General features: G+C 38.2%; 1 protein-coding gene across 1 annotated transcript in view; it reads right to left on the reverse strand.

The window, feature by feature from the left end:
- Positions 1-5,005: 5,005 nt before the first annotated feature.
- SH3BGRL2 (SH3 domain binding glutamate rich protein like 2) overlaps positions 5,006-26,175 on the reverse strand; it is a 71,763-nt gene continuing 50,593 nt past the window's right edge. Inside the window, exons 3-4 of the mRNA XM_005552498.5 lie at positions 12,411-12,491; positions 5,006-9,172 (exon numbers count right to left, since the gene is read on the reverse strand). Of these exons, the coding sequence (XP_005552555.1) occupies positions 9,161-9,172; positions 12,411-12,491 (93 nt within the window). The 3' untranslated portion in view covers positions 5,006-9,160. The remainder of the gene's footprint in view (positions 9,173-12,410; positions 12,492-26,175) is intronic.

Genomic DNA, 26,175 nt, shown 5'->3' on the forward strand with positions numbered 1-26,175 from the left:
GTTGCCACTAGAGAACTGGGTCACTCTGGAATGTTTTCACTTAGAGGCAGTCTGGTGCCCTCAATGGGTCAATGATAGGGCAGGGCTTTCCTGATGCTGTTGTTCAGAAGCCGTCCACAAGTCCAAATGCTGGAGTCATTTAACCTGCTAAATATGTAACTGCTAAAATTCTGTTTGCACAGCCCCCTTATGACTAGGATGGAAAAACTGTCAGTGTTCAGCTCCTCATCTATGATTAGGATACAGCTTAATAATAAACATTTACTAGGTATGTAAAACAGTACAGTAAGGGAGGCAGCAGTTGGAGTTATTCCTTCTGGTTCCTAGTCTGGGAAGTGAAAATAGTGCTGTTGTCATCACTTTTGTTAGCCATACTAGTTGGTTAGGACATGGCTAGGAGCAGATTATTTAAGAGTGGTTCACCACTAAAGACAGGAAGGGAGGGAGAAAAGGATTCCTCTGGGCTAGGGTCACAAAGTCGATGCCAAATTCTGGTATTTTAGCCCAGCTATTGATCTCAGAGTCAGTCTTGGAGCCAAGCTGTGGGCTGTCAGGGCCCAGAATCCGTATTTCAACCTAGTGATGTTATTAGTACATGACATGAAATAGACTGGCAGGGAAGAAAATAAAAGAGAATGTACACAAATGGGATGATAATATCAAAAACTAAATCAAATTATCATGAACAATGTTTGTCTGTATTTATCTGGGACAAGATAAATAAATACAGGCAAACCCAAAAGCTAAATCTCCAAAAGCTAAATCTCACACAGGTGTGTATAGCAATTCATTAGAATGACAAAGGATGAGATCCAAAGCAACATGTGAAGTAACTACACCACACAAGAGATGGTTGGCATCGCCTGGGCTTGCAAGGGTATAACACAATCACTCTTATTTCAGGAAAGGATCCCAAACACAATTATGCAAAAAAACTTCTTCCACTTAATGAGTGCTATTACCATCAATTATAATGACAAAAATAATACTGGTTTTTCTCCCAAAATTACTTTGCTAAGCGAATAGCAAAAAGAAATGGTTAAAAAGCCTGGGCAGGACAGGTGCAGTGGCTCACACCTGTAATCCTAGCACTTGGGAGGCTGAGGTGGGCAGATCACTTGAGGTCCAGAGTTCGAGACCAGCCTGACCAACATGACAAAACCCTGTCTCCACTAAAAATAAATAAATAAATAAATAAATAAATAAATAAATAAATAAGGCGGGCGTGGTGGGGCACACCTGTAATCCCAGTTACTTGGAAGGCTGAGACATGAGAATTGCTTGGACCTGGGAGACAGAGGCTGCAGTAAGCCAAGATTGTGCCACCACACTCCAGCCTGGGCAACAGAGTGTGACGGTATTAAAAAAAAATAAAAAAAGAAAAGAGAAAAGACCTTGGGCAGGGAAAGGAAGAATTTTCCCTTAATAATCACACATTCTGTTTTTAATTTTTGGCAATAATGCCCGAAGGAAACTTTTTTTTTTTTTTTTTTTTTTTTTTTTTTGAGACAGTCTCGCTCTGTTGCCCAGGCTGGAGTACAGTGGCACGATCTCGGCTCACTGCAACCTCTGCTTCCTGGGTTCAAGCGATTCTCCTGTCTTAGCCTCCAGAGTAGCTGGAATTAGAGGTGTGTACCACCATGCCCAGCTATGTTTTATATTTTTAGTAAAGATGGGATTTCACGACGTTGACCAGGCTGATCTCCAACTCCTGACCTCAGGTGATCCGCCCGATCCCAAAGTGCTGGGATTAAAGGCATAAGCCACCACACCCAGCCCAGAATGAAACATTTAAAAGGTAAATTATCCATATATTCTTTTTTTTTCTTGTAAGACAGGGTCTTGCTCCATTGTCCCTGCTAGAGTACCACAGCGTGATCATGGCTCACTACAGCCTCAAACATCTGGGCTAAAGGAATCTTTCTGCCTCAGCCTCCCTAGTAGCCTCCTGACTATGGGTGTGTGCTGCCATCCCTGGCTAACATTTTTATTGTCTGTAGAGAAGGTATCTCGCTGTGTTGTCCAGGCTGGTCTTGGGATTCCTGGCCTTAAGCAACCCTCCCACCTCGGCCTCCTAAAATACTAGGATTAACAGGTATGAGTCACTGCACGTGGCCAGATTATTCATATATTGTTACAGGCTCAACTGAGTTTTATAGATACAAAGAATTAACATTTTAGAAAATTTAGGACTAAACTCTATTAATATTCATCACTGTTCTGCAGATTGTAGATGGTATCCGTGTGGTTCATTAAGTTCCCTTTCTTAAAACAAGGAAAAAAATACACAAGTGCCACTATGATTTAATTCACAGACATAGACCAATTCAACAGGAAATATCAACTTTATAAGATGATAGAGTAACAAGAAACTGGACAGAGATGTTGCAGTTGCATTATTATAGATAAGCTATAGTGTATGTGTGTACACATACACACACACACACACACAGACAGAAATAGTATTCAGCCTTAAAAAAGGAGATAATGTTGCCACAACATGGATAAACTGGAAAAAAAAAAAAAAAGGTCAAATATAGAGAGAATAAAACAGTGGTTATTAAGTCTGGGTTGGGGGGGCAAGGTGGAAAAATGTAGGTCAGAGGATATAAAGTAGCAAATATGTGGGATAAACAAGCCTAAAGATCCAAAGGCACAACATTAGGCCTGTAGTTAACAGCATGTTCTATTCAGGATTTTTGCTAAAGGTATAGATTATAGCTGCTCTTGTCACAAGGAGGGAAAATGGGTAACTATGTGAGATGATGAATACATTAATTTGTTCCATGATAGTAACCATTTTACTACAAATATGTTTCTTATAACATCATGTGGTACGCCTTAAATATATACAATAAAATGTATTTTTAAAAATACAAACATGCCACATGAGTTAGTTCACAGAAACCAATTCAACAAGAGACTGAGTTTATACGATGATGTAGTAACAAGAGACTGGACACATAAAGAGATGTCACATATTATGAGAAACACAAACATTATTCTGTTTTTCTACGAAAAAAAAAAAAAAAACCTTCTCTTTCACTACAAAAAGTGCTTCAACCTAGAGGGACAAAAAAGCAAAATGAGAAAAATATTTATCTTGGCAGCAGTATTAGAAAATTATGTTCCTGAAGATGTTCACATTTCCTTTCAGTATCACAAAGGAAAGAAGGTAACATTTTGCCAAAACCCAAAAAGCCTCTTAAAGGTATTAATTTCTCTATTGTAAATTCAGGTAAAGAGGTTTGTACAGAACACTATTGTCCAGTAAAAATATGAGCCATATATGTAATTTTAAATTTTCTAGTGTCCACCTTAACAAAAAGGAAAGAGAAATTTTAATATTTAATTTAACCCAATATATCTAAAATATTATTTCAATACATAACCAATATAATAATTATTAATGCGTTTTTTACATTCTTCACACTAAGTCTTCAAAATCTGGAATATATTTTCATTCATATCACAGAGTCAACTAGGCACAATTCAAGTGCTCAATAGCTATATATGGTTTGTTGGTACCACACTGGATAGCACTGTTCTAAACTATAGAGCTGTCGTTTCTATAACATTAGTATGGTAGATTCTTGTGCTAGAGCTTTTTTAGTGGAAAGTTTCATTATAATGGATTTTATTATAGGGCCACAAATGATGTATATTACAACAGTGTGGAGTGCTATTTTACAAAAAGGTCTAAATCTTTGTCCTATTCATTATAAGCAACACCAACTTTTCAGTTAATATGCTTTCAAATGCCAGCCAGGGTCCTCAGTCTATCAAAAATGTCATGCTTTCAATTAGCAGGGGCCCAGCAAGTAAGACTGCATTCAAGTTTCTTGTTCTTCTACCTGCCAGTTGGCTTACCCATGGGAACATGCCGCCACCACAATATACTGGGTCATATTCAGCATGTTGCCGATCTACCTCACTCAGCTTAAGGATTATTTAACTGGGTATGGGTTCAATACAATCTCCTATTACTTAAATAAGTCATTTTTAATGTTCATTTAAGTGTAACATCATTTTGGCCTATTGCCATAGGCCCATTATATGGTGACATACTAAGGAGATGTGCATATTTAAACAGTCTATATAAAGGTTTCTTGTTGGTAAAATTCTGTAGCAGAAAACTAAATTATAACATTAATAGCATTAATTTATTATGAAATAACTGGAACTGATGAGCTTTAAAATGGCTTCAAAGAACAAGCCCTTCCAGAGCACAGAGGAGTTCCCGAAGTCAACTCTTGACTGATGCTGACAAGGTAAAAAACAGCACACAAGAAAAAATGTATGTATTTAACTTTATTTTCCTTAAATAGAATAAAGATTCACATGCTTAGCATATTTCTGGAAATGGCCTCAGAAAAGTTTTCTTTTAACTCTGGTTTCTCTTCACTTTAATGATTAAATAAATGTTGACCAATCAAAGATTAAATATAAAGAAACTTTAAAAATTAATCATTAAAACAAAACTCAATAGGAAGGGAGGCAAAAGACATGAAGAGTGATTGCCAAGAAAAAGAAATAAGAATTCCCATAATAAAACATGTTCAACTTACTAATAATCAAAAATTTACAAAATAAAACCACAATGAGGTAACATTTTATACTCCCCAGCTTGGCAAAAATGCAACTCTGATTATCTTAAACATTGGAAAAGATCTAGAGTGCTGCAAATTCTAGTATACTGGTGGGGAGCATAAATTAGCACTTTGGAAAGCAATTTGGCCTTATCTATTAAAACTGATGATGTGCTTTTATTGTACAAACCAGCGATTCTATTCAAGTATACATCCATTCTTGAGTATGTACACCAGAAGTCACATAAAAGAATGTTCACAGCAACATTACCTTTTTCTATTTCAAACAAAGATGCAGTTCAATAAGCACCAGCTGGAGAAGAGAACACGTGTAATATATTCATAATGGAATAATATTTAGCAGTGAAAAAACTCCGATGGCAATGAACATAAAAAGGAGGTGACAGAAGAATACATTCAGTTTAATTCCATTTATTATTCTTTAAGGATACACACATGGAGATAAGGCGATGAAGGACAAGAAGGCTATGGTCAACACAAAGTTCAGTATAGGGCTCCCTCTATCAGACAGGGATAGAGAGAGGTTCAGGAAAGAGCACACGGTACCTCAAAGGAAAGGCAATAAGGTGGGTGGTAGGCACACAGGGGTTTGCTGATTATCATTATTATTACTCTTTATACTTTAGCATATATAATATGTGTATATACATATCTATATTCCATTGCATGTATGAAATTTTTTAAAAATTCAAATGGCTTATAACAAAAAAAATACGTATAATGTTTCAAATGGTGAATCACAGCCTGTAGGCTCTTAATTTACCTCCACTCTATCATTGAAACCCGGCTAAAACTGCTGCTTTGTTTCTGTTCCCCTCATACTTGAGAGTAGAGATATTGTCCTGCTCTGACAATACTTACCACATTTTAGGTGCTTGATCCATGCTGACAGAAAGGATGAAAACAAACCTGACTTGTATTTCTAGAAGAACTAAGAAAACTCTGAAGATTTGAGTCACAAGTAGGCAGTGATCATTTTGGTTTCACACATTTCTGCAAACCTACAGCTTGTTCCCTCTGATCCCTTCTTCTGCCCTCCTTCTGTTCTGGTGCTTAGGGCTTGAAATTGTTCAGTGATGAGATCAACCTCAGACAATGCCTTCAGAAATACTGTGTTCTTCTGCTTTCTGATGTGGCTGCTACAAAGGTAATAGGGGCCACGGCCACTCTGCCCTTGTCCTCTGTACCCAATTCGGGGAACACAGCCACCAGCCTGTGGCTTCAGTGTACTCAGGAGATCACACAGTCATCCATTTGAACCACCCCACCCAACCCAGGGGCTGAGTGATTTAATTCCATCCTCGGTCCTGATTACTGTCTGAGATGAATCTATGGTGTCCTCCCAATACTCTCGTGCAGGACCTCATGCCTGGCTCCTTGAATGATCAAACGATCTGTTTGTATTTTTACAATTTAATATGCCACTTTCATGCATGAGGTTCACAGGCAAGAGTAAAATCACAGCCTCTCAACTAAACAGAACTAAAATTAAGAGAAGTGTGAAAAATGGTAGGGAACAAACACTCCATTTTCAGAATATGTGCTTTCTGGAATTTATTCTCCTTTATGCTGAATATAAAATCTGAGATTTCACCAATGCCTTAAGAGACAAACACATAAAAACTGAAATCTGAAAACAATAATTATACAGAGCAAAGTGTAGCCTGACACTTAACAAGAGCTGTTAAATGAAAAGTATCTCTAGAAAAGGCAAAACCCTATAGTAAAATCAAACAAACAAAACAGAAGGAAGCTTTGGTACTTTTCAATAACAGGAGACAAAAAATAAGTTTAGTTTATTATTAAATTCATGTAATATAAAAACATCTATGTGGAAGTGTTGAATTAAATCTATAAAACAGAAACAAATCTAAAATATATTAGAGTCTGAGGGGAAAAAATACCTTGCTTTTTTCTCTTCTTTGATTGTAATAAAACGCCAGAATTTGGAAAAACAAGTATTTTCCCAACTAAATTTTCTTCTGGTCTGTACACACCTAGCAGGATGGCACTCCGTATTTTATCTAATTTCAAAATGGCATAAGTTGATTTTTAGCAGCACATTTCCTTTGCTCCAACAAGCCTACTACAGGAAATAAAAATTCTGTCTTGAAATGCCCTTGATACGAAATCTATGCCTACAATTCCCATCCACTTGTTCCTAGTATTTTAAGACTGTGATTATCAAAATCTAAAGGCAGCTAGTTAAAGAAGGGAACAAGAAAATTATTATTATATGTTTTGAAATCAGCTGATAAAAGAATACAAGTAAGGACCCCATATTCTCTGAACTAAATGTGGTCCCAGAGAGCAACATCTCGGTACTCTGTGGAGCCCGGGTACCATGTAAATGCCACACACTGGGCTGCTGCCTCTCTCATAACAAGTACAGCACCACTCAAGGCTGGTCTCCTGTATTTCTTTGCTGATCAAAAAAAAAAAAAAAAATGGGATGGGGAGATGGTACATAACTGTGATGGTAATTTAGCATTACTACCCACTAGTCTGTTTACTATAATCACAATAGGTATACTGTGGTTAACTCAAAAATTATAATATAAGACAAATCTGGGTAGCTTTGTCTAGCAAGTATGGTATTGATCCTATAACCCCAACAGTTAACTTGCAAAGCCTCAACCTTCCCAAGTTGGTTCTTGGCATGCACTAGCAAGAGTAGACTAAATGTTAGCTGAGTAATGAATTACAACATGACAATTTTTACAACTGCTTAAAAAGAAATTCTAAGTTTTATCAGAAGACTCACATACTCAGACACAATATCCAGTTAAAAAAAAAATTCCTGGATAGTCCCTGGGATTTGCCAAATGGAATCTGACCTGGATCTTAATGACAACTAACAAGTAATATCCATAATTTGACAACAGCTTCCCTTGAAGAGAAAATTGTGGATCACGTGTCCGCTCCAGTTAAGTAAAAATTTGTCATACTTTCCTTCTGGTTGTAATCCTGGACTACAAATCTCAGGTTGGGATTTCAGCCTTAGCATTCAACAAGTTCTTTAGACTAGTCTACATGTAGCAAGGCATGAGGCGGAGTGCTGGGCACATGTGACAGGACTGTAATTCTTCTGCTCTTTCAATTTCTTATAAATTTCCTGCTCAGATTATAATGAAAAGTCCAGAATCAGGATGCTAGGAATAAAATATTTTAGGCAGTCCTCTGAAAATTTATCCTATTCAAGGCTGTTCCCATGTTTGGCAATTTAAAACTCTTTTAGTTTAAAAAAAAATTAAGCATCCCTGTTATAAGGACAATAATGCAGAAAAATAGCCTCTGCTCTAATGAAGTAGATATGTTCGATGTTTATCAGCATCCACTCCAACAGGAGTATAGATTTTTCTTGACAAGTACAATTCCGGGTTACTCTCTTTCTCATATGTGTTGCTCTGAAAACTTACTTGTGCTCACATACGGAATGAGAACAAGTATCTGCATTACTCTGAAAAATATGAGGCTGTACATTGGCCAGAAATATGAGCAAGCAAAGTTAGAGGCAAATGAAAAGTAACATAAGGAAAAATTAAATTTTACTACAATATTGGTATATTTTAATATGTCTAATCAAGGGTTCACAAAATATATCTAACTGAGATTTTCCTTTCTCAAAAAATATAGTCCCTTCACAAAATAGAAGCAGCAGCTGCCTGTTAGGGGAGCTGCATTAAAAAATATATGAATACTTATGTATTATAAATAAATTGCTAGAGCTGAAAATGCCTTCAGATACTTGTCAAATTTTCCTATAAATTTACTATCTAATTAGTGCACCACTTAAAATATATCTTTCAAGCAGTCTTAGGCATTTGGATGAAACTTGCCCCTTGCAAGAAATAAAGAAGCATGTATTTCAAATAGCAATTATTGTCATCCCAGTAACTTGGTTCTGATCACTTGATGTTACAACAGTGATTTCTGGAAACATCTGTAGGAGCTTGGATAATATACAGGGGTAAGAGTTTCCATTACTAAAACAAATCTAGTATAGCTAACTTTTTCACCAGGTGTTATTACAAAGCACAGGAACTGTGATGTTTGTAAGTGATTCTGCAGCAAAAATCTTCAACACCCTTTGTCAAACAGCGCTGCTTTTTTTCCTTCTGATTCAAAGATTCTAACAACTTGGCAGACAAATTTCAAAGATGCAATCCAGGCAGCTTAAAGATAAGTGGGTTTACGCAATTCCGGCATCTACTATAACCTAGGGCAGATCCAACATTTTCTCTCTGATGGTGCCACCCACTTATCTTTCAGTCATTAAGAAAGTACACCTGTAACAGGTGACAGTATTTCCAGTGAGTGAGGCAACTGCAGGCAAATAAAATAAGAAAAAAAAATCCACCACCTGATTTGGCTTAAAGCAATCATGCAATTCTCATTATATCCACATCTTTCAAAAACACCTTTTCCGTGGCAAGCAAAGTTACTGATAATGTGTGTGGCTTTTGTCACAGTGATGCATTAGGTAAGCATGTGTGCGCTGAGTACCAGGGGGTGCTTCAAAATGCATCTCCGTCATCTTCCACTCTTCTCTAAGGTTCTGCCTATTTTTAAAAAAAAAAAAAAAAAAAAAAGGTCAGTTATTGCATTACATCGACAAGAAAATTCACCCTTGGCAGGGGTTTTTTAAATGTCAGGAAGAGAGATGCTGGAAATCATAACAAATCACCTCCATGTGACTGATAAGAGCTAATCCTGGGTTTCAGCATCAGAGCCCAGATTTAAATCACACCACCTGACCTGCCAAATATAGAAGTGGAAAGAAAACTGCATGTTTTCAATGACCTACTGAGATTCCTCTCAGAGGTACTGTTCCACCTGTGGATGGCTGGGTGGGGGCTACCTTGCTCAGAGGGCCTGCAGAGATGCTCGTTAATAGCAACCCAAGATGAAGAACCACTCTAGTATGACCATACCTGTTAGTCAAGAGTCGCTGCCCAATCTCCCAGCTGCCGCCCCTGCACACCCTCCCCCTCGAGCCAATGGATAAAGAGCTGACACCTGGCACAGGGGGCCTCTGTGGCTGTTCAAGCTCTGGCTGGTCAGCATCCAATGTGGACCAGTTGTTACCTACTTTGGATATCACCCCTGAAAGCTAGGGATCTGAAAATACAATCTTCTACGACAGGCCCTTCTTGGGGTCTACTAAATTTTAACTTTGACGGTTTTCTACCTAAAAATTATTGGTGAAACAGCCTCCCCTTCTCAGAATTAGTTGGATATCATGATGGGCCAGCCACTGTGGGCTCCAGCTAACCACAAGGGAAACTGAGATCACTGCACCACCCCCACCAGGGATTCCATACCATCTAACATTTACATACTTTTAAAAACTCTTCACAGGACAAATAACATATCCAGCACAAATGTGGCCTGTAGGCCACCATCTAGAGACCTCCAGCCTGCCTTTGCCCCTCCCACTATGGAGGGCAGCCCAGTCAGAGCCTACACTGCACCTGTGCCTGTTGGGCCCGTGAATGTCCTCTCCTATCATGTAAGAGCAATTATAGGTGCCAATGATGTCTTTATGTTTCCTGATAGGCTTTCTTGCCGTGTTTTTTATGTGTGTATACTACACAGGGAGTAGGAAAGGAAAAGAGAAAAGAGGGCTTTCATCTTTTAGTACATTAAACCTGTGAACACTCTTTCAAAGGTTTAGACTGTAGACTATATGATGAATCACTACCAAGGTGAAAAATAAAAGATCAGAAGAGAGAAAATGCTAAATTGTTCTTGAAGATATTTTCACTTCTCTCATACAACGATGAAGTATGAATTGCTATTAGCCTTTAAAGCCCTAAATGGTTCATGGAGAGTGGCACAGACGTTGTGCTATGAACATCTACTCTGGTCCCAGATACTCCTGCCCAGGTACAACTGATTTAGGTCCCTGAAAACGGTGGGCTGAATGGGGGTGGTGTCCAGGGTCCTCACTACCTTTGGGATGGTCCCCTGAAATCAAGTTAACTTCAGTGACACCAAGATCAACTTTAATACTATGGCCACAAACCATGTGAGAATGTATATTTCATAGACCATAGGTTTCCTGAGAAACTAGTGAGAAAATACATTTCTTTGAAAAATAAAAAAGTCAGCCCACAGTCTCTAAAGAATTTCCATATTTGGGGAAAATGGGAACAAACAATATTTTTTAAAAGGTTTTGCATAGACAATGATGCCCACTGGATTTATGTATCCATTAGACTACCCCATCCTAGTTTTTTACAGTTCTTTGAAGATAAATCTGGACTTTTAATATCTTTGGATGAAATATGTTATAAAAATACTCTAATTTTCCTAACAAGTATTCAAATGTTTCATCTTTATAAAAATAGTTTTAAGAACCTTTAAATATGGTATGTGTGGGTTTTGCCTCTGCTTAAAACATGTGCATGGAAACCACCCACAACCATCTGTGGACTTACTGGTATAAAAACAAAGCAAGATTTCACATTGGCTATGCACTGCAGATGCTGGTGTATAATTTATGTTATTGAGGGTCCCTGCCTTCCTCCTACAGGTATGCCAGAGATGGTACAAATCCTGGGTAGCCTCAAAAGACCTACTACTTTCAGACATGGAAGTTCTAGGGAAGGTACTTTTATTTCAGTTGTGTTAAAAATAGACATATTAGAAGTCAGTCTCAATTTGAAACACTCAAAACCTCAATTACTATGTATATAAAGACTGCAAGGAAATACACAAAAATGTCAATGTGGTTAGCTCTGGGAGATGATTTTAATTCTTTATTTTACCCTTTTTTAATATTTTCCCAATTTAAAAAAATGAGTCTAGGCTACTTTCATAATCAGAAAGAATTTTAAAATGTGTGTTTTAAAAGAAGAAATAATATCAAAATAGTACCTTACTTAATAAAGAAATGTTTTTTCTTATTTTGAAAGTGAATCTACAAGCTTAATAAAGTTGTGATAACACACATTATTTCTGGTTCTAAACATGAGAAAATACTGGCTCCTTTATGTTTTCTTTTTTTTTTTTTTTTTTGAGACGGAGTCTCGCTCTGTTACCCAGGCTGGAGTGCTGTGGCCTGATCTCAGCTCACTGCAAGCTCCGCCTCCCGGGTTTATGCCATTCTCCTGCCTCAGCCTCCCGAGTAGCTGGGACTACAGTCGCCCGCCACCTCGCCCGGCTAATTTTTTATATTGTTTAGTAGAGACGGGGTTTCACCGTGTTAGCCAGGATGGTCTCGATCTCCTGGCCTCGTGATCCGCCCGTCTCGGCCTCCCAAAGTGCTGGGATTACAGGCTTGAGCCACTGCGCCCGGCTCCTTTATGTTTTCTAAGACATATGACTTAATAAAGTGGCTTCAAAATATTTTGATTAAGGAATTGAAGATTTTTTCAAGGTTGACCATTTATTATTATAGACCATCTCTTCTCTAATGAGAGTAAATTTAGAACACCTTTAAATAGACTCTGAGTCTGCTATTCCAAAAAATGTACAGTAAAAAAATTGCAATTTTAAACAGAAAGCACCTACTAGTTTTTGCTACCTTAAATTCTTGGAGTAATGGGGTATAAATTAGAAATAGGTAATATTCTTATTTATAGCAACGACTGAAAAATTGGGGGGAAAAAAACCCAAAACTAGCCTCTGTTGTATGTTTTAACACTGGGTAGTCTCGAATTACACATGAGAGGAAGCAAAACCCCCAAAACTAAGAAACTAAATATGCATTCCTCTAACACTGTCACTCCACATCTCTAAGAACAACTCAAAAGAGATTAATTCTAAAACAAGAATAAGAAAAGATTTACCTACCTTTGATGCCAACCGTGGTTTCAGGCCTAAAAATGAAAAGACTGTGTTGCTTTCCTTGGATTCAAAAAAACTGTCATAATCCTAGAAAAAAAAGGGAAGGAGAAAATAAACCAACGAAAGCAAACAATTATCTTTCTATTTGGTGCTTTGGACAAATTCTTTATGGAAGTAAAAAACGTACCATTGTTCCGTCCAGATCAGGGAAAAGCTAAATAAATCTGCTGAATTAGTCTGCTTGCGCATAAAAATTTATTTTAGTATGATGAAGAATGTAACAAGTTTTTAATCCAAAACCTATGACAGATTAAAATGTAAAACATTTGATGACAGAAATGAAATAGGAACACACTCCTTTTCCTTTGTGGGCCAAACTAACATTTGTCTGTGTGGAATCACTCTGACCTAAGATTTTACTCTAGGTCTTCAGTATGGAAGACTGCCTCCCAATTCCACTCTTGATATTTTGTTATCTAGGGCTTTGAAAAAAATCACTGGGTAAACAAAGCTGTAAAGGTCTCCATGTGTCAATGAAAGTGTGTCTTATTCTGCTTCTGAAGTTTTCCACATTCTTTGAGACCATCTCCTTAGAGGGAATAAAAAGATCAAATAAAAACTAAAGGAAACCATATTCTCTATAATATTTACCTTTGCCTCAAACATAGAATCATCTTTCTCTTCCTACCTTCACAAGAAGGCATCAAGGAATTCTGGTCAATGTGTTCAACTGTTTCTTTTCAAAAGTTTGCATTTATCATATGTAAAGCAGTCTTAAAATTTGGTAATTTGGTAACTTTATCCTAAGGATAAATAATGTAAGCAAATGATGAGCACAGCCATTTAGGCATTTGCTTTGTGCTAAGTGCCTTATAAATGTTATGTTATTTAATCTTCACCACAGCCTGCCAAGTTAGAGACTGGCTCAAGGCAAAGAAATATGTTGTCCAAGTTTGACAGCTAATAAGTGAGAGAACTGATATTTGGGTTCATGTTTCACTGACCTTGAAATTCATACTTTTTGTACTCTAGGATGCATCCTGCCCAAAAGGAAACCAAGTATGGGGCACCACGTGTGCTGGAGTCACTGAGCGCTAATGAATCCATTGTTAAGCCAAGCCAACGGCATCTAAACTTGTAGAGATTCACTTCCTGCAATGCACGCCTTGTCTGATTAAAAAATCTTTGAATTATTTGGTTGTGTGTACACATCCTCTTCTCCAAAAGCCTTAGTAATTGAGTCTCCTGGTTTGGAAGGCAGGAGCCTCAGGCTTTTCACGGGCTGCTCCTTCTGTCATTTAGGATCAGCTCTAAAGAAAGGCCTTCCTTGACCAAGCCAAGAAGGAGCAACATGTCTGAAAAGAGAGATTTGGCCCAGTCTTCTTTGAAAACTGGCATTTAAGTTTACATCTGAAGGATGAATAGAGTTAGCCAAGTGAAGGACGGGGACGGGGGCATTCTTAGGCAGGGAACAGCACTAGTGAAGCACAAAGCTGGCAGGGTGGACAGGGATCAACATACGCTGGGCTTTGTAAACCAAGAAAATGATCTTGAATTTTATCTTAAGTACCAAAAGAAATCATATAAGGGTGCTGAGCAAGGGAGCAAATGATCTAGTTTCTCTTAAGAAAATACCTAAATAACTGTGTGGAGAATGGCTCAGAAAAAGGGCAGCAAAAAGGAAAGCAGGGGAAAAAAGGGAATACTTTGGCAATCGCAGTAAGCAATGGTGGCAGCCGGGGTGATGGCAGAGGGCAGCAGATGGGCTGCAGATACGTTTTGGGGGTAGAAATGATCATCCTTGGTTGTGGATTTGATGGGGATGATTAGGGAGAAATAAGAATTAAAATGGCTCTGAACTTTCTGGCTTGATGAAAAAGACGAGAAAAAAAAATCTGAAGGGAAGGCTGGAGTTCAATTTCAACATGTAATATTTGAGAAACTACATGAGACACTGAGCAATTGGAGATTCCTAACGGCTCTAGGATGTAGAGATTTCATGGAATTTGTAAGAAAATTTGTAATTTCTTATAAGACAAAATATGATCCTAACTATGCCACAAAAACAGGTCAAAGTTTGACATAAAATACAGGCAAAATCTCATGGACTGAAAATTTTACATTCTTTGTAATGAAGCTATTTCCAAAGAGTTAAGTAATAATTCCCTCATGGGAGTTCAAGAAATAATTCTGTTCAAAACATACTTTCTCTACCTGACAATTTGTTGACTATACTGAATGTGGTAAGATGAGGAAGAGGGCTAAATTACAGCTAGATTTGTTCCATCCTTTAAGATATCCACTGTATGTAACTTAGTATACCTGTTCTCTCTAAACCATATTCAGCCTCTATTCAGCTGAAAGTCTTTCCCTGGGGAAGCTCATTCATAGCCATAGCCCTGATTAAATTAACATCTCTTGCCCTGACCTCTCTTCTGAGCTCTGGTTCCATAAAAGCCACTAACTGTTCACAGACTCTTAAACACAACAGGCTAAACCACAATTCATGATCTTCCACTCCACAAACTGGACGTCTCAGAAAATGGCACCACTATTTACAGGGCCCTGTAACTTAGATATCAACACATCACAGGACTCCTTTCTTCCCTCAACCACTAGTTTATATGTCCCTTAAGCCTCTCAATTTTTCCACATTGGTCTCCACCAACCTGATCTAAGCTAGACTTCTGCAACAGCACCCCAACTTATCGACCTTTGTCTAATCTCACTATTTCCACCCCATCATTCTCTGAAAGTGAGGACTGACCGATTTTTATAAAAACAGATTTGATCTCACCCTCTGCTTAAATCCTTTCCTTTGAGACTTCTCACTCCTTGTAAGATACAGACTAAAATCCTTAATATAATGTGAAAGGCCCTATATGGCCTGGCTCTAATTCATCAGGTTTGGGGAGTAGAAGGATCTTTTTTGTTGTTGTTGAGATAAGGTCTCAGTCTGTCACCCAGACTGGAGTGCAATGGTGTGTTCACAGCTCACCACAGCCTCCACCTCCTGGGCTCAGGTAATCTTGCCATCTCAGCCAAGTAGTTGGGACCACAGGTGTGCACCACCATACCCAGCTATTTTTTCATTTTCTGTAGAAAAAAATCAAAAAATTCATCTATGTACATGAGAAAAATTATTGTAAAGATAATCCCTCTTTTTAGAGAAAACCCCCTCTACAAAAAGACCACCTCTCTGTAGAGATGAGGTATCATTATGTTGCCCAGGCTGATCTTGAACTCCAGGGCTCAAGCAATCTTCCTGCCTCGGCCTCCCAAAGTGCTCAGATGACGGGCATGAGCCACCACACCCAGTCAAGAGGGGTCTTATACTTCTACTTGCACCAACCACTGTCTATGCAACCACAGATTCATTTCTGGAAAACTGAGTGGTGTATATGTTTAGTCAACCGTGGATGTGATGTCCAGCAAACCACTATGAATTATCTATGACCTTGATCAACTCCTTTAACCTTCTCAGACTTTCTTTCTTTCTGTATCAGAATACTAGTGAAATCCCTTGGTACTCCAGAATTCTACAAAACAAAGGAGAATCCAGTAGAGTTGCTCCTAAATGGACTGTTAGCTGTGTCCAGGTGTAAAGCCCAGCCTAGGTATTCCTGTTCCTAGAGATATTTATTTGGAAATTGCCCCATCTTGTTTAACTGAATAGGTAAGGGAAGAGATATTAATGAGAAGAAAAAATTGAGGGCTAGTAACTTGGTCATCAAAATGCTGTCCCTGTTCTTGTTTTAAAAGGCTACCATCTGTCTCTATGTGATTAAAAATCTTTTACATGGTCATTTGGGGTGGCTCACACCTGTAATCCCAGAGCTTTAGGAGGCTGAGGTGTGAGGATTGTTTGAGGCCAGGGGTTTGAGACCAGCCTGGGCAACACAGCGAGACCCCGCCACTACAAAAAATTAAAAAATTAGCCAGGGATGGCAGCATGTGCCTGCAGCCCCAGCTACTTGGGAGGCTGAGGTGAGAGGACCAACTGAGCCCTGGAGTTCAAGGCTACATGCAGTGAGCAATGATCACACCAGTGCACTCCAGCCTGCATGGGTGACAGAGTGAGGGAGGGCCTGTGTCAAAACAAAAACAGAAACAAACAACTCTAATGTCAGTGTGAAATGCAGAAATGAAAAGTTAATGAAATTTAAAAAAGAAAATATAAGAAGCAATGCCTCACTCAATCTCTATAAATGTAGTATGAATTCTACTTTCAAAAGATTTAAGTGGTAACACGAAAATATTGTGCATGTAAAAGAGCAAAAGGCAAGGTACAATGAGACTTAACGTTTATATTTCAGGTTTCAGTGTTTATAATTAAAAACCTTAATCTTAAAATGATCCCAATGCCCCAAATCACAAAATTGGAAATAAGGTAAATTCTCACATGCAAGTTTCATATATATAAAACAACACCCATAAAATAGACAGATTTTGAGGCTGCAGTGAGCTAGAATTGCACCACTGCACTCCAGCCTGAGCAACAGGGCAAGACCCTGTCTCAATTAAAAAAAAAAAAAAAAAAGTGTATATATAACATTTTCTCTCATGTAGAGAAAATATGTAACATTATCAATACTCCATTTGTCCATATTAAACTGAAACCATTCTTGAAGTTTCAGTCACCAAGAAAGGTATTTAGAAATGTCAGATGTTTAGAAATCTCAGAATGGCAACATTTTTTACTTTTAGAAAAGAAAAATTTCTCTTAAGCTGTATTTCTCCCATAATAATTATAAGTGTTATTTTTATGTTATGAACCTTTAACTCAGTGCCCTATCAGTACCAGCAGGGTGCTTCTTACCTAGAAATTGAATGGGATCCACCCAAAAGAGCAGAAATTTTTACTTAAGGTAATTAACTCCTTCCGAATGACAAATATAAAATTTGGTAATTAGCTTAAAAAAGAGAATGATTTAAAGACAATAATTTTTAAAAGTCAGTGTTACACTAGTACCCAACAGACACCACGTTACCAATAATTTCTGTCATGTAGATAGATGAATTGCATTTGTTAATTAATGACATGCCATGTTTTAGGTATATCATGTTAGTAACAATTAAGTAAATCCTATTTCTATTCTGTTATTTACCGGTTTTAAAGAATTGTGTGGGTCGGGTGCGGTGGCTCAAGCCCGTAATCCCAGCACTTTGGGAGGCCGAGACTGGTGAATCACGAGGTCAGGAGATCGAGACCATCCTGGCTAACACGGTGAAACCCTGTCGCTACTGAAAAATACAAAAAACTAGCCAGGCGAGGTGGCGGGTGCCTGTAGTCCCAGCTACTTGGGAGGCTGAGGCAGGAGAATGGCGTAAACCCGGGAGGCGGAGCTTGCAGTGAGCTGAGATCGGGCCACTGCACTCCAGCCTGGGCGACAGGGCCAGACTCCGTCTCAAAAAAAAAAAAAAAAAAAAAAAAAAAGAATTGTGTGAAAAATTTACTTTCTAACATTCAGAAGCTTTTGAGTGGCCTGATGAATCCTAAAGTATGTAAATATAAAGTGAAACTATTAATATTTTCTTTGTCATGTTTAAGCAAAAAGTAGATATGACAGAGATAAGTTAAACTGCATGTGAAATAATTTAAGATTAATACAGTATTAAAACATTTAAAACTACTTCCTATTAAGATACAAATTCTTAAGCATTCCTAAATAAAAGAAAAAAATCTGTTGTCTTATCAAATTTGTTTTACTTGTCAGGCTTATACATATTTAAAAAATACATTAGGATTCCTGCTACAAAGGTTGAAAGCATTGTATTTTTAAAACTCACATAAAGTTTCCAAATAGGCTCACTGAATTCCTTATAGTCTAAGGCATTCTCCCTAAAGTGTTGTGTAAATCTACATCTTGAGATTGCACATTTCAGGACAATCAACCTTTTGTAATTACAGAATATGATGATTAGTAAATATTTACTTTGCAGAAAGATATAACCACATAAATCATATTCAAGGTAAAATTGCCCATTTCAGAAGCTGGTGCATTTTCATTCCACTTAAGACAAAGGACAAAAAATTCACTTTGTTTCTAATGCCAACTGCTGACAAAAAGAAAAATCTCTGAACTGTATAGATAATAGCATAACCAAGCTACTCAAACTCACTAAGGGAACATTTATCTAAATGCTGTAATTTTAAGAATATAGCAACCTAAACTGTTGTGGTTTTTTGTTTTTGTTTTTTTGAAATCTCTCATCACCTATACTTCTGTTTATGTTCAAGCGAAAACCACTGTTAGAGACATTTCTAAGCTCATGATAAAATCTACAAGAGGTAGAGTTAACAACAGTTTCATTCCTCCACAAAGCTTACCTAAGGACATTATCTGTGCACTCCGATTAGACCATTATAGACTAAGCAAGCATCTGAGACAAACACCTTAATGTTCTTTGCCCTTTCAGTGTCTCTGGAGAGAACAGTTAGGAAAGCCCACAGCAGCCACTCTGAGAGGTTGTATTGCTTCCCACAGCTAAGACAATCACAATTAAGTGACTGGCCCACATTATTTCTTCATGCCAAGGACATAACCAAACAGAAGGCTGGAGGGAACAAAAACAAGGAAATGGTGTAGCAGCAATCAGTTCTAAATGAGCCAAAGTAAATTTGTTTTACCCAAAAGAAGAATATTTTTTAAAAAGCAATTTTTTAAGACTACGGGAGTTGCTACAGCTGCTTAAAATGAACAGCGGCTGCTTCTCAAATTTTCTTTCAAGCCGGAGGGTAGCCTCTAAGCAGAATTTCTTGATTTAGTGGATAAAGGTTGTTAGTGCTATACTTTATGAAATCTTGCTATAGAAATCAAAAAACAGTAGACAAGTCCAATTCTGGCAGGATAGATAAGATGCAGTTATCTAAAACAGCTTCATTTTGGCAATTTTTATTGCCAAATACCAAAATATGAGCAAACCCAAAGGTGAGAATCTCAAATTCCTAATTCATGTTTAATAGTTCTGACCATACAGGTTCAAGACAACAAAGCAAGCAAATACATCTACTTCCCCTCTTACCCAAGAGCCAATTTAAACTGGAGGGGGAAAAACCTAGGAACAGGAACCAGCCATACAATTTTAATAAATACCCAGAATATATAAAATGCAACCAAACAGAGAAAACACAGCAGGGGGAACCACAGCCCAAACCAATAGAAGAACAGTCCTTCCCAAGGAGCCTGCACAGCAATCACGAGCCTGAGACAATGAACACAACAATCTGGAGCAGACTATGGTGGGGCAATCAATGTAAAAAGAAGTACATTTGTAACGGCTTAGACAGTTTGTTTTCCCAGTGTGGCCAGAGCTCCAGAGAAGTGCTCTCCAAAGAACACTCACTGCCTATATGCTGAAAACTCCTGGTGAGGCTTCAGGGACCTGAGAGAGGCCAGCAGAGTCTGTGGTTACCCTGGACCCCACATCAGACACAAAAAGGGAAAAATGGAAAGGAAGTTCACGCTGGACGGACACGCACTGAAGTCCATTGCTGCCTGGGTGTGGCTCTTTCATGGGCACCTGAGGAGTTCCAGTCTGCTTCGTGCTGCCCCCACTCTCTTTCACAGTCTTATTTAACCTTCCTACTCAAAGGAAAGCAGGCCTGTGAGTTACTGGCGGAAGCCAAGCCTAAGAAAAACAAAAGGCTCCTAAGAAAGACAAAAAACCAACAACTAGAACTAGTGCTGGAGAACACAGAGATAACTTACAGAATATACAAAACTTAAAAAAAAAAATGCTTTCTAATATCCTTGGAGAGATTAAAGAAAATGCTGCATCCACAAAACAAGAACAAGCCACTATTTTTAAAGGAGTAAGAAACAAAAGAGCTCCTGAAAATTAAGTTTGATTGCCAAATTAGAAAGCAGATAAAAAGAATAAAAAGCAGGATAGCATAGAGCTAAAAACCAGGCTAGAGATCTAGAAGATAAAAGTTACAAATGCCTCTCAGAATGTAGAATATCAAGACCAAGAGATGGAAATTATTAGGTAAGTCATGAGTATTGAAAGTCAGAACATAAGGGTAAAACTTCATCCAAAAGGAAAAAGATCCTGAAGATGAAAAGGAAAGACAATGGAAGTGAGGGGGGAAAAAGGGGGCAAAGAAATAACAGAACTTGCTCTCCAGTGAAAAAAAGACATTAGTTTTCAGATTGAGCAGTCCTATTAATTGCTGAGCAGAATTTTTTTTTAAAGGCACATACTGATGAAATTCTAGAGCTCCAAGAAAACCCTAAAACCTTCTCTAAAAGAGAAGCAAAACAACCTACCTTTAAGAATCTAATTTAGCAAGCATGAAGTCTTCCAATCAATACAAAGAATATGGAAAATGGAATAATGCTTCCTGGGGGAACTTGGTTTTAAATCTAGTCTTTCATATTAAACAAAATGATCAATTAAGAATGAAAGACTTACAAAAAATTAAAGCATTCAGAAGGTTTACTAGGTAGGCACACTATGTTAACAAAATTATTTTCAGGACATAGTCCACGCAAATTAAAAACAAAAATACAAGAAGGAAAAGTTATTTCTCTCATAGGTTTGCCAGACAAATGTGAAGTGGAAGAAATGAAAAGGTTAAAATGTATTAAGAGATTCCCTTGGATATTGACATTTGTGTCATTCTCCCTTAAGCCACAGGGATTTAGTAACATAAGATTACATACCCTCTATCTATGGCTGCTCACACTAAGCAGTTCTGTAGTGAATAGTATTTATATAATTATAACAATATACATATACATTTATATAATTATAGTTACAGAAGACAGTGTGACATACTTAAGCAATTCATGTGTGTATGCGTATTCATATATCAAAATGGGGGAGAAATGAGAGAAGCTATAAGAATGTCAATTTCTCTTCAACTTTCAAAGGAAAAAGTAAATACTATCCAATATTTAAAATCAAGGGATATAGATATTAATGCATGAATGGCAATAACTTAGAAAAATGACAAAGCAGAGCCTCATGAAAAGGCTACATGTTGGGGAAATGAGGGAAGCTGCATTAAAGAAGAGCAGAGGAAAACCAACTTTTCACTTTCGACCCTTTCTCTTGACATTGATATTAACAAGTCCTGATTGTCTTAACAGTTTTGTTCTCTCTTCATTAACTCCAATTGCATAAGGCTCAGAAAGAGAGAGAATTTGAAACAGAAAGAAAACCACCAGTTTGGATATTAGTTAAGATATACTGCTAGTCATGCAACTGGGGAGGCCTCAAACTGTCTGGATGAAAGCTTTCAGTATTCACAGCACAAGTCATCATTTTTATGAAAGTCACATCCCAGGAATTCATCACTGTAGAATATTAAGGCAAACAACTCAGGAAGGTGAAAATGGGAGATTAAACATTTATAGACGGAAGAATAAAAGCTAGAGTTATACCGAAAAGATAAAACAGCAGAGAATATCTAATTACATCGCTGTGCTTCCGGGCACGCAGCTGACCAGCAATCAACCATAAAGGGGAATTTGTATCACACCCTCTCTACTACTCAACTTTCCCCTCTTGGTATCTGGAAAGATGCCACATAGGAATATTTACAGGAAAATATCTGATGGAGAAGATTCTCCTTGATTAGATAACTGATCTTTTAGACACAAGGCCTTGGAATACAGATTTTCTTTTTTTTTTTTTTTTTTTTTTGAGACGGAGTCTCGCTCTGCCGCCCAGGCTGGAGTGCAGTGGCTGGATCTCAGCTCACTGCAAGCTCCGCCTCCCGGGTTCACGCCATTCTCCTGCCTCAGCCTCCCGAGTAGTTGGGACTACAGGCGCCCGCCACCGCGCCCGGCTAGTTTTTTGTATTTTTTAGTAGAGACGGGGTTTCACTGTGTTAGCCAGGATGGTCTCGATCTCCTGACCTCGTGATCCGCCCACCTCGGCCTCCCAAAGTGCTGGGATTACAGGCTTGAGCCACCGCGCCCGGCCTGAATACAGATTTTCAAATGCAGATAAATGTTCCTAAGAAAATGCTACCTGTGGGATAGGTGAGCTTCTAACAGAGTTAGTTTTCTAAACGGATTTCATCGTAAAATTTTAAAAGTAGATTCAATAAGATTGCTTTTAACAATCTGGCTTTGAACTTTATTAATAAAATGGGAATGCAGCAGTCTGGCTTAACGGACTTCAAACTATATACTGCAAATGCTCAGAACCTTGACAAGGCATGTCCCAACAGAATGGGCTGGCTACCTCCTGAGCTGAAAACACCTGTGTAGGTATTTACTCATTCATACAACCATGTTTGTTAGGTTATGTTCTGTGTTCCTAGCAACCTAATGGATACCACATACTAAGATAAATAGGGTAAAGGTGAGCACACGGTGCTTGGAAACCAACTGAAGGCAAAGACATGAAAAAAACCTGTAACTATCATAATAGCAATAATAAGGCACAAGTTTGCTGGGCATGGGGGAGAGGAACTAATAACCAGAGTCCTAGTTAATTAGAGAAAGTGTAATAACAACACAGCTTTGGATTGAGCTTTGAGAGAAAAACAGGGCAGAATTATGGAGGATGTAAAAATTATAGGATTTGGTAATCAACTGGGTATATGAGGTAAGGAAGATCAGTGTAGGGTGATTTTTTAGGGCTTTCCCTTAAGTATCATATAGTAGATGTAGCCATTAGCCCTAAATAAATAACATCTATATCTTCAAACTAGAGCACAATCTCCTGTGGATAATAGTTACAATTTTGGACTTTTGCTTTTTTTTCTTCTCACTGACTCTAAACAGAACTCTAGTAACACGTTATTACTGCAGACAGGCTATGAGGTAGGTCAAAATTTCTGTCCATTGTTTTGTTCTACTCCATTCTACCAGATGACACACTCAATTGTCAGGACAGAGACCTGGGAAACAGCCAATCCAGTGTTTCTCAAATATATCCACTAAGGAACTCCAAAAGGCAGAGGGAAATGTGAATGGAATGTCCAGAGCAGGGGCAGACGGTGGAAGGGACTGTGAGCTAAGAAGGATGTTTACGGCCAGCAGCGGTGGCTCATGCCCGTAATCCCAGCACTTTGGGAGGCTGAGGCGGGTGGATCACAAGGTCAGGATATAAAGACCTGGTCAACATGGTGAAACCCCACCTCTACCAAATATACAAAAATTAGCCAGGCATGGTGGCGTGTGCCTGCAGTCCCAGCTACTCGAGAGGCTGAGGCAGGAAAATTGCTTGAACCTGGCTGCAGTGAGTGGTGATTGTGCCACTGCACTCCAGCCTGGGCAACAAAACGATACTCCATCTCAAAAAAAAAAGGAAAGATGTTTGTATTTGTAAAGGTTGAAAAACAAAATAAAAACAACTAATAAAAACCAAAACAGAAATGAATATGCAATAGAGAACTACATGGCCCTCAAAGTCTAAAATATTTACTAGGTGGCTTGATCCCTGATCTAGAGGATTGAAGCACGGATTTTGAAGCAGGCCCCACAGATGTGAAATTCCTTTGAACCTTTGTTTAATCTTAAAACTTAATGGAAATGAGACATCTTGACTTATAATATGCCAGTTTTCTTTTTATTGTTATTATACTCTAAGTTCTAGGGCACATGTGCAGGTTTGTTACATAGGTATACATGTACCATATTGGTTTGCTGCACCCATCAACTCATCATTTACATTAGGTATTTCTCCTACTGCTATCCCTCCCCTAGCTCCCTACCCCCCCGACAGGCTCTGGTATGTGATGTTCTCCGCCCTGTGTCCAAGTGATCTCATTGTTCAGTTCCCACCTATGAGTGAGTACATGCGGTGTTTAATTTTCTGTCCTTGTGATAGTTTGCTGAGAATGATGGTTTCCAGCTTCATCCATGTCCCTGCAAAGGACATGAACTCATCCTTTCTTATGGCTGCATGGTATTCCATGGTGTATATGTGCCACATTTTCTTAATCCAGTCTATCATTGATGGACATTTGGGTTGGTTCCAAGTCTCTGCTATTGTGAATAGTGCTGCAATAAACATACATGTGCATGTGTCTTTATAGTACCAGTGTTTGTTTTGCTATTAAAAATATTAAGTTTTGCAACATGGTGAAAATCTTCAAGTCAAGTGGATGTTCTGGGCAGATGGGCAGTCTTTATTCTCTGACTTTGGGCACCCCCAGGTACTGAGAAACCCAACTCTGGTTTTATCAGCAACACATAAAATAATCATCTTGTCATGGAAGGAGACAAGGAGATGTGTTAGCATTTTCTTACCATTTGTGGAGGCTCAGAAGCACAGCCCAAGCACAACTAAGTGTATACAGTTGCAATTGTTCTCAAGTGCAGTGTTTATGTAAGACTTTTGGGAACAATGTCTTGGGATCATATGTTTTAAGTGCATTTGGGATCTTTTCTGAAGCATGAAGAACCTAATCCCATTATTGGGACTCCAGCGTGGGCTACAGAGCGAGACTCCATCTCGAAAAAAAAAATAATAATTACAAAGAGGCAATATATAAAGCAAATAAATAACTGAAAAAGAAAATTAAGAAAACAATTTTATTTACAACAGCATCAAAAATAATAAAATAGGAATAAACCTAACTAAGTGGCAAAAGATTTGTACACTGAAAACTACAAAACATGCTGAAAAAATGTAAAGGAGATTCAAATAAATGGATATCCCATGTTCATGGATTAGAAGATAATATTATAGATGTCAATAATACCCAAGCAATCTATAGATTCAACATGATCCCTATTAAAATTTCAACAGCAGTTTTTGCAGAAATAGAAAAAACACTCATCCTAAAATTCATATGGCAAATCAACGGACCCTGAAGAGCCAAAACAATTTTGAAAAAGAACAAAGTTAAAGGACTTACACTTTCTGATTTCAAAACATATTACAAAGCTATAGTCATCAAACAGTGTGATACTACATAGAGACATACATATAGACTAATGGCACAGAACAGAGAGTCCAAAATAAACCCTTCTATATATGGTCAAATAACAGACAAGCATACCAAGACCATTCATTGAGAAAAAAGATGGTCTTGGCCGGGCGCGGTGGCTCAAGCCTGTAATCCCAGCACTTTGGGAGGCCGAGACGGGCGGATCACGAGGTCAGGAGATCGAGACCATCCTGGCTAACACAGTGAAACCCCGTCTCTACTAAAAAATACAAAAAAATAGCCGGGCGAGGAGGCGGGCGCCTGTAGTCCCAGCTACTCGGGAGGCTAAGGCAGGAGAATGGCGCAAACCCGGGAGGCGGAGCTTGCAGTGAGCTGAGATCCAGCCACTGCACTCCAGCCTGGGCGACGGAGCCAGACTCCGTCTCAAAAAAAAAAAAAAAAGATGGTCTCTTCAACAGTATTGGGAAAACTGGGTATCTACATGCAAAAGAATGAAGTTAGAACCTAATGTTACACTAGGTACAAAAGCTAACTTGAAACAGATTAAAGACATAAACCCAAGGCCCAAAACTATAAAACTTCTAGAAGAAAACACAGGGGAAAAGCTCCATGACATTGGATTTGGCAAACAATGATTTCCCAGATATGATACCAAAAGCACAAGTAACAAGAGCAAAAACAGACAAACGGGACTACATTAAGCTTAAAACCTTTTGTTCATCAAAGGACACAATCAACAGAGTGAAAAGGCAACTTATGGAGTGGGGGAAAATATTTGCCAATCAGATAAGGGATTAATATCCAAATATATAAAGGACACCAACAGCTCAAAAACAAAAAAATCAAATAACCTAATTTTAAAATGAGCAAAGAACCTGAACAGATACTTTTTCAAAGATAATATACAAATGG

This window comes from Macaca fascicularis, chromosome 4 (assembly GCF_037993035.2).
Source record: "Macaca fascicularis isolate 582-1 chromosome 4, T2T-MFA8v1.1".
NCBI classification, from domain to species: Eukaryota; Metazoa; Chordata; class Mammalia; order Primates; family Cercopithecidae; genus Macaca; species Macaca fascicularis.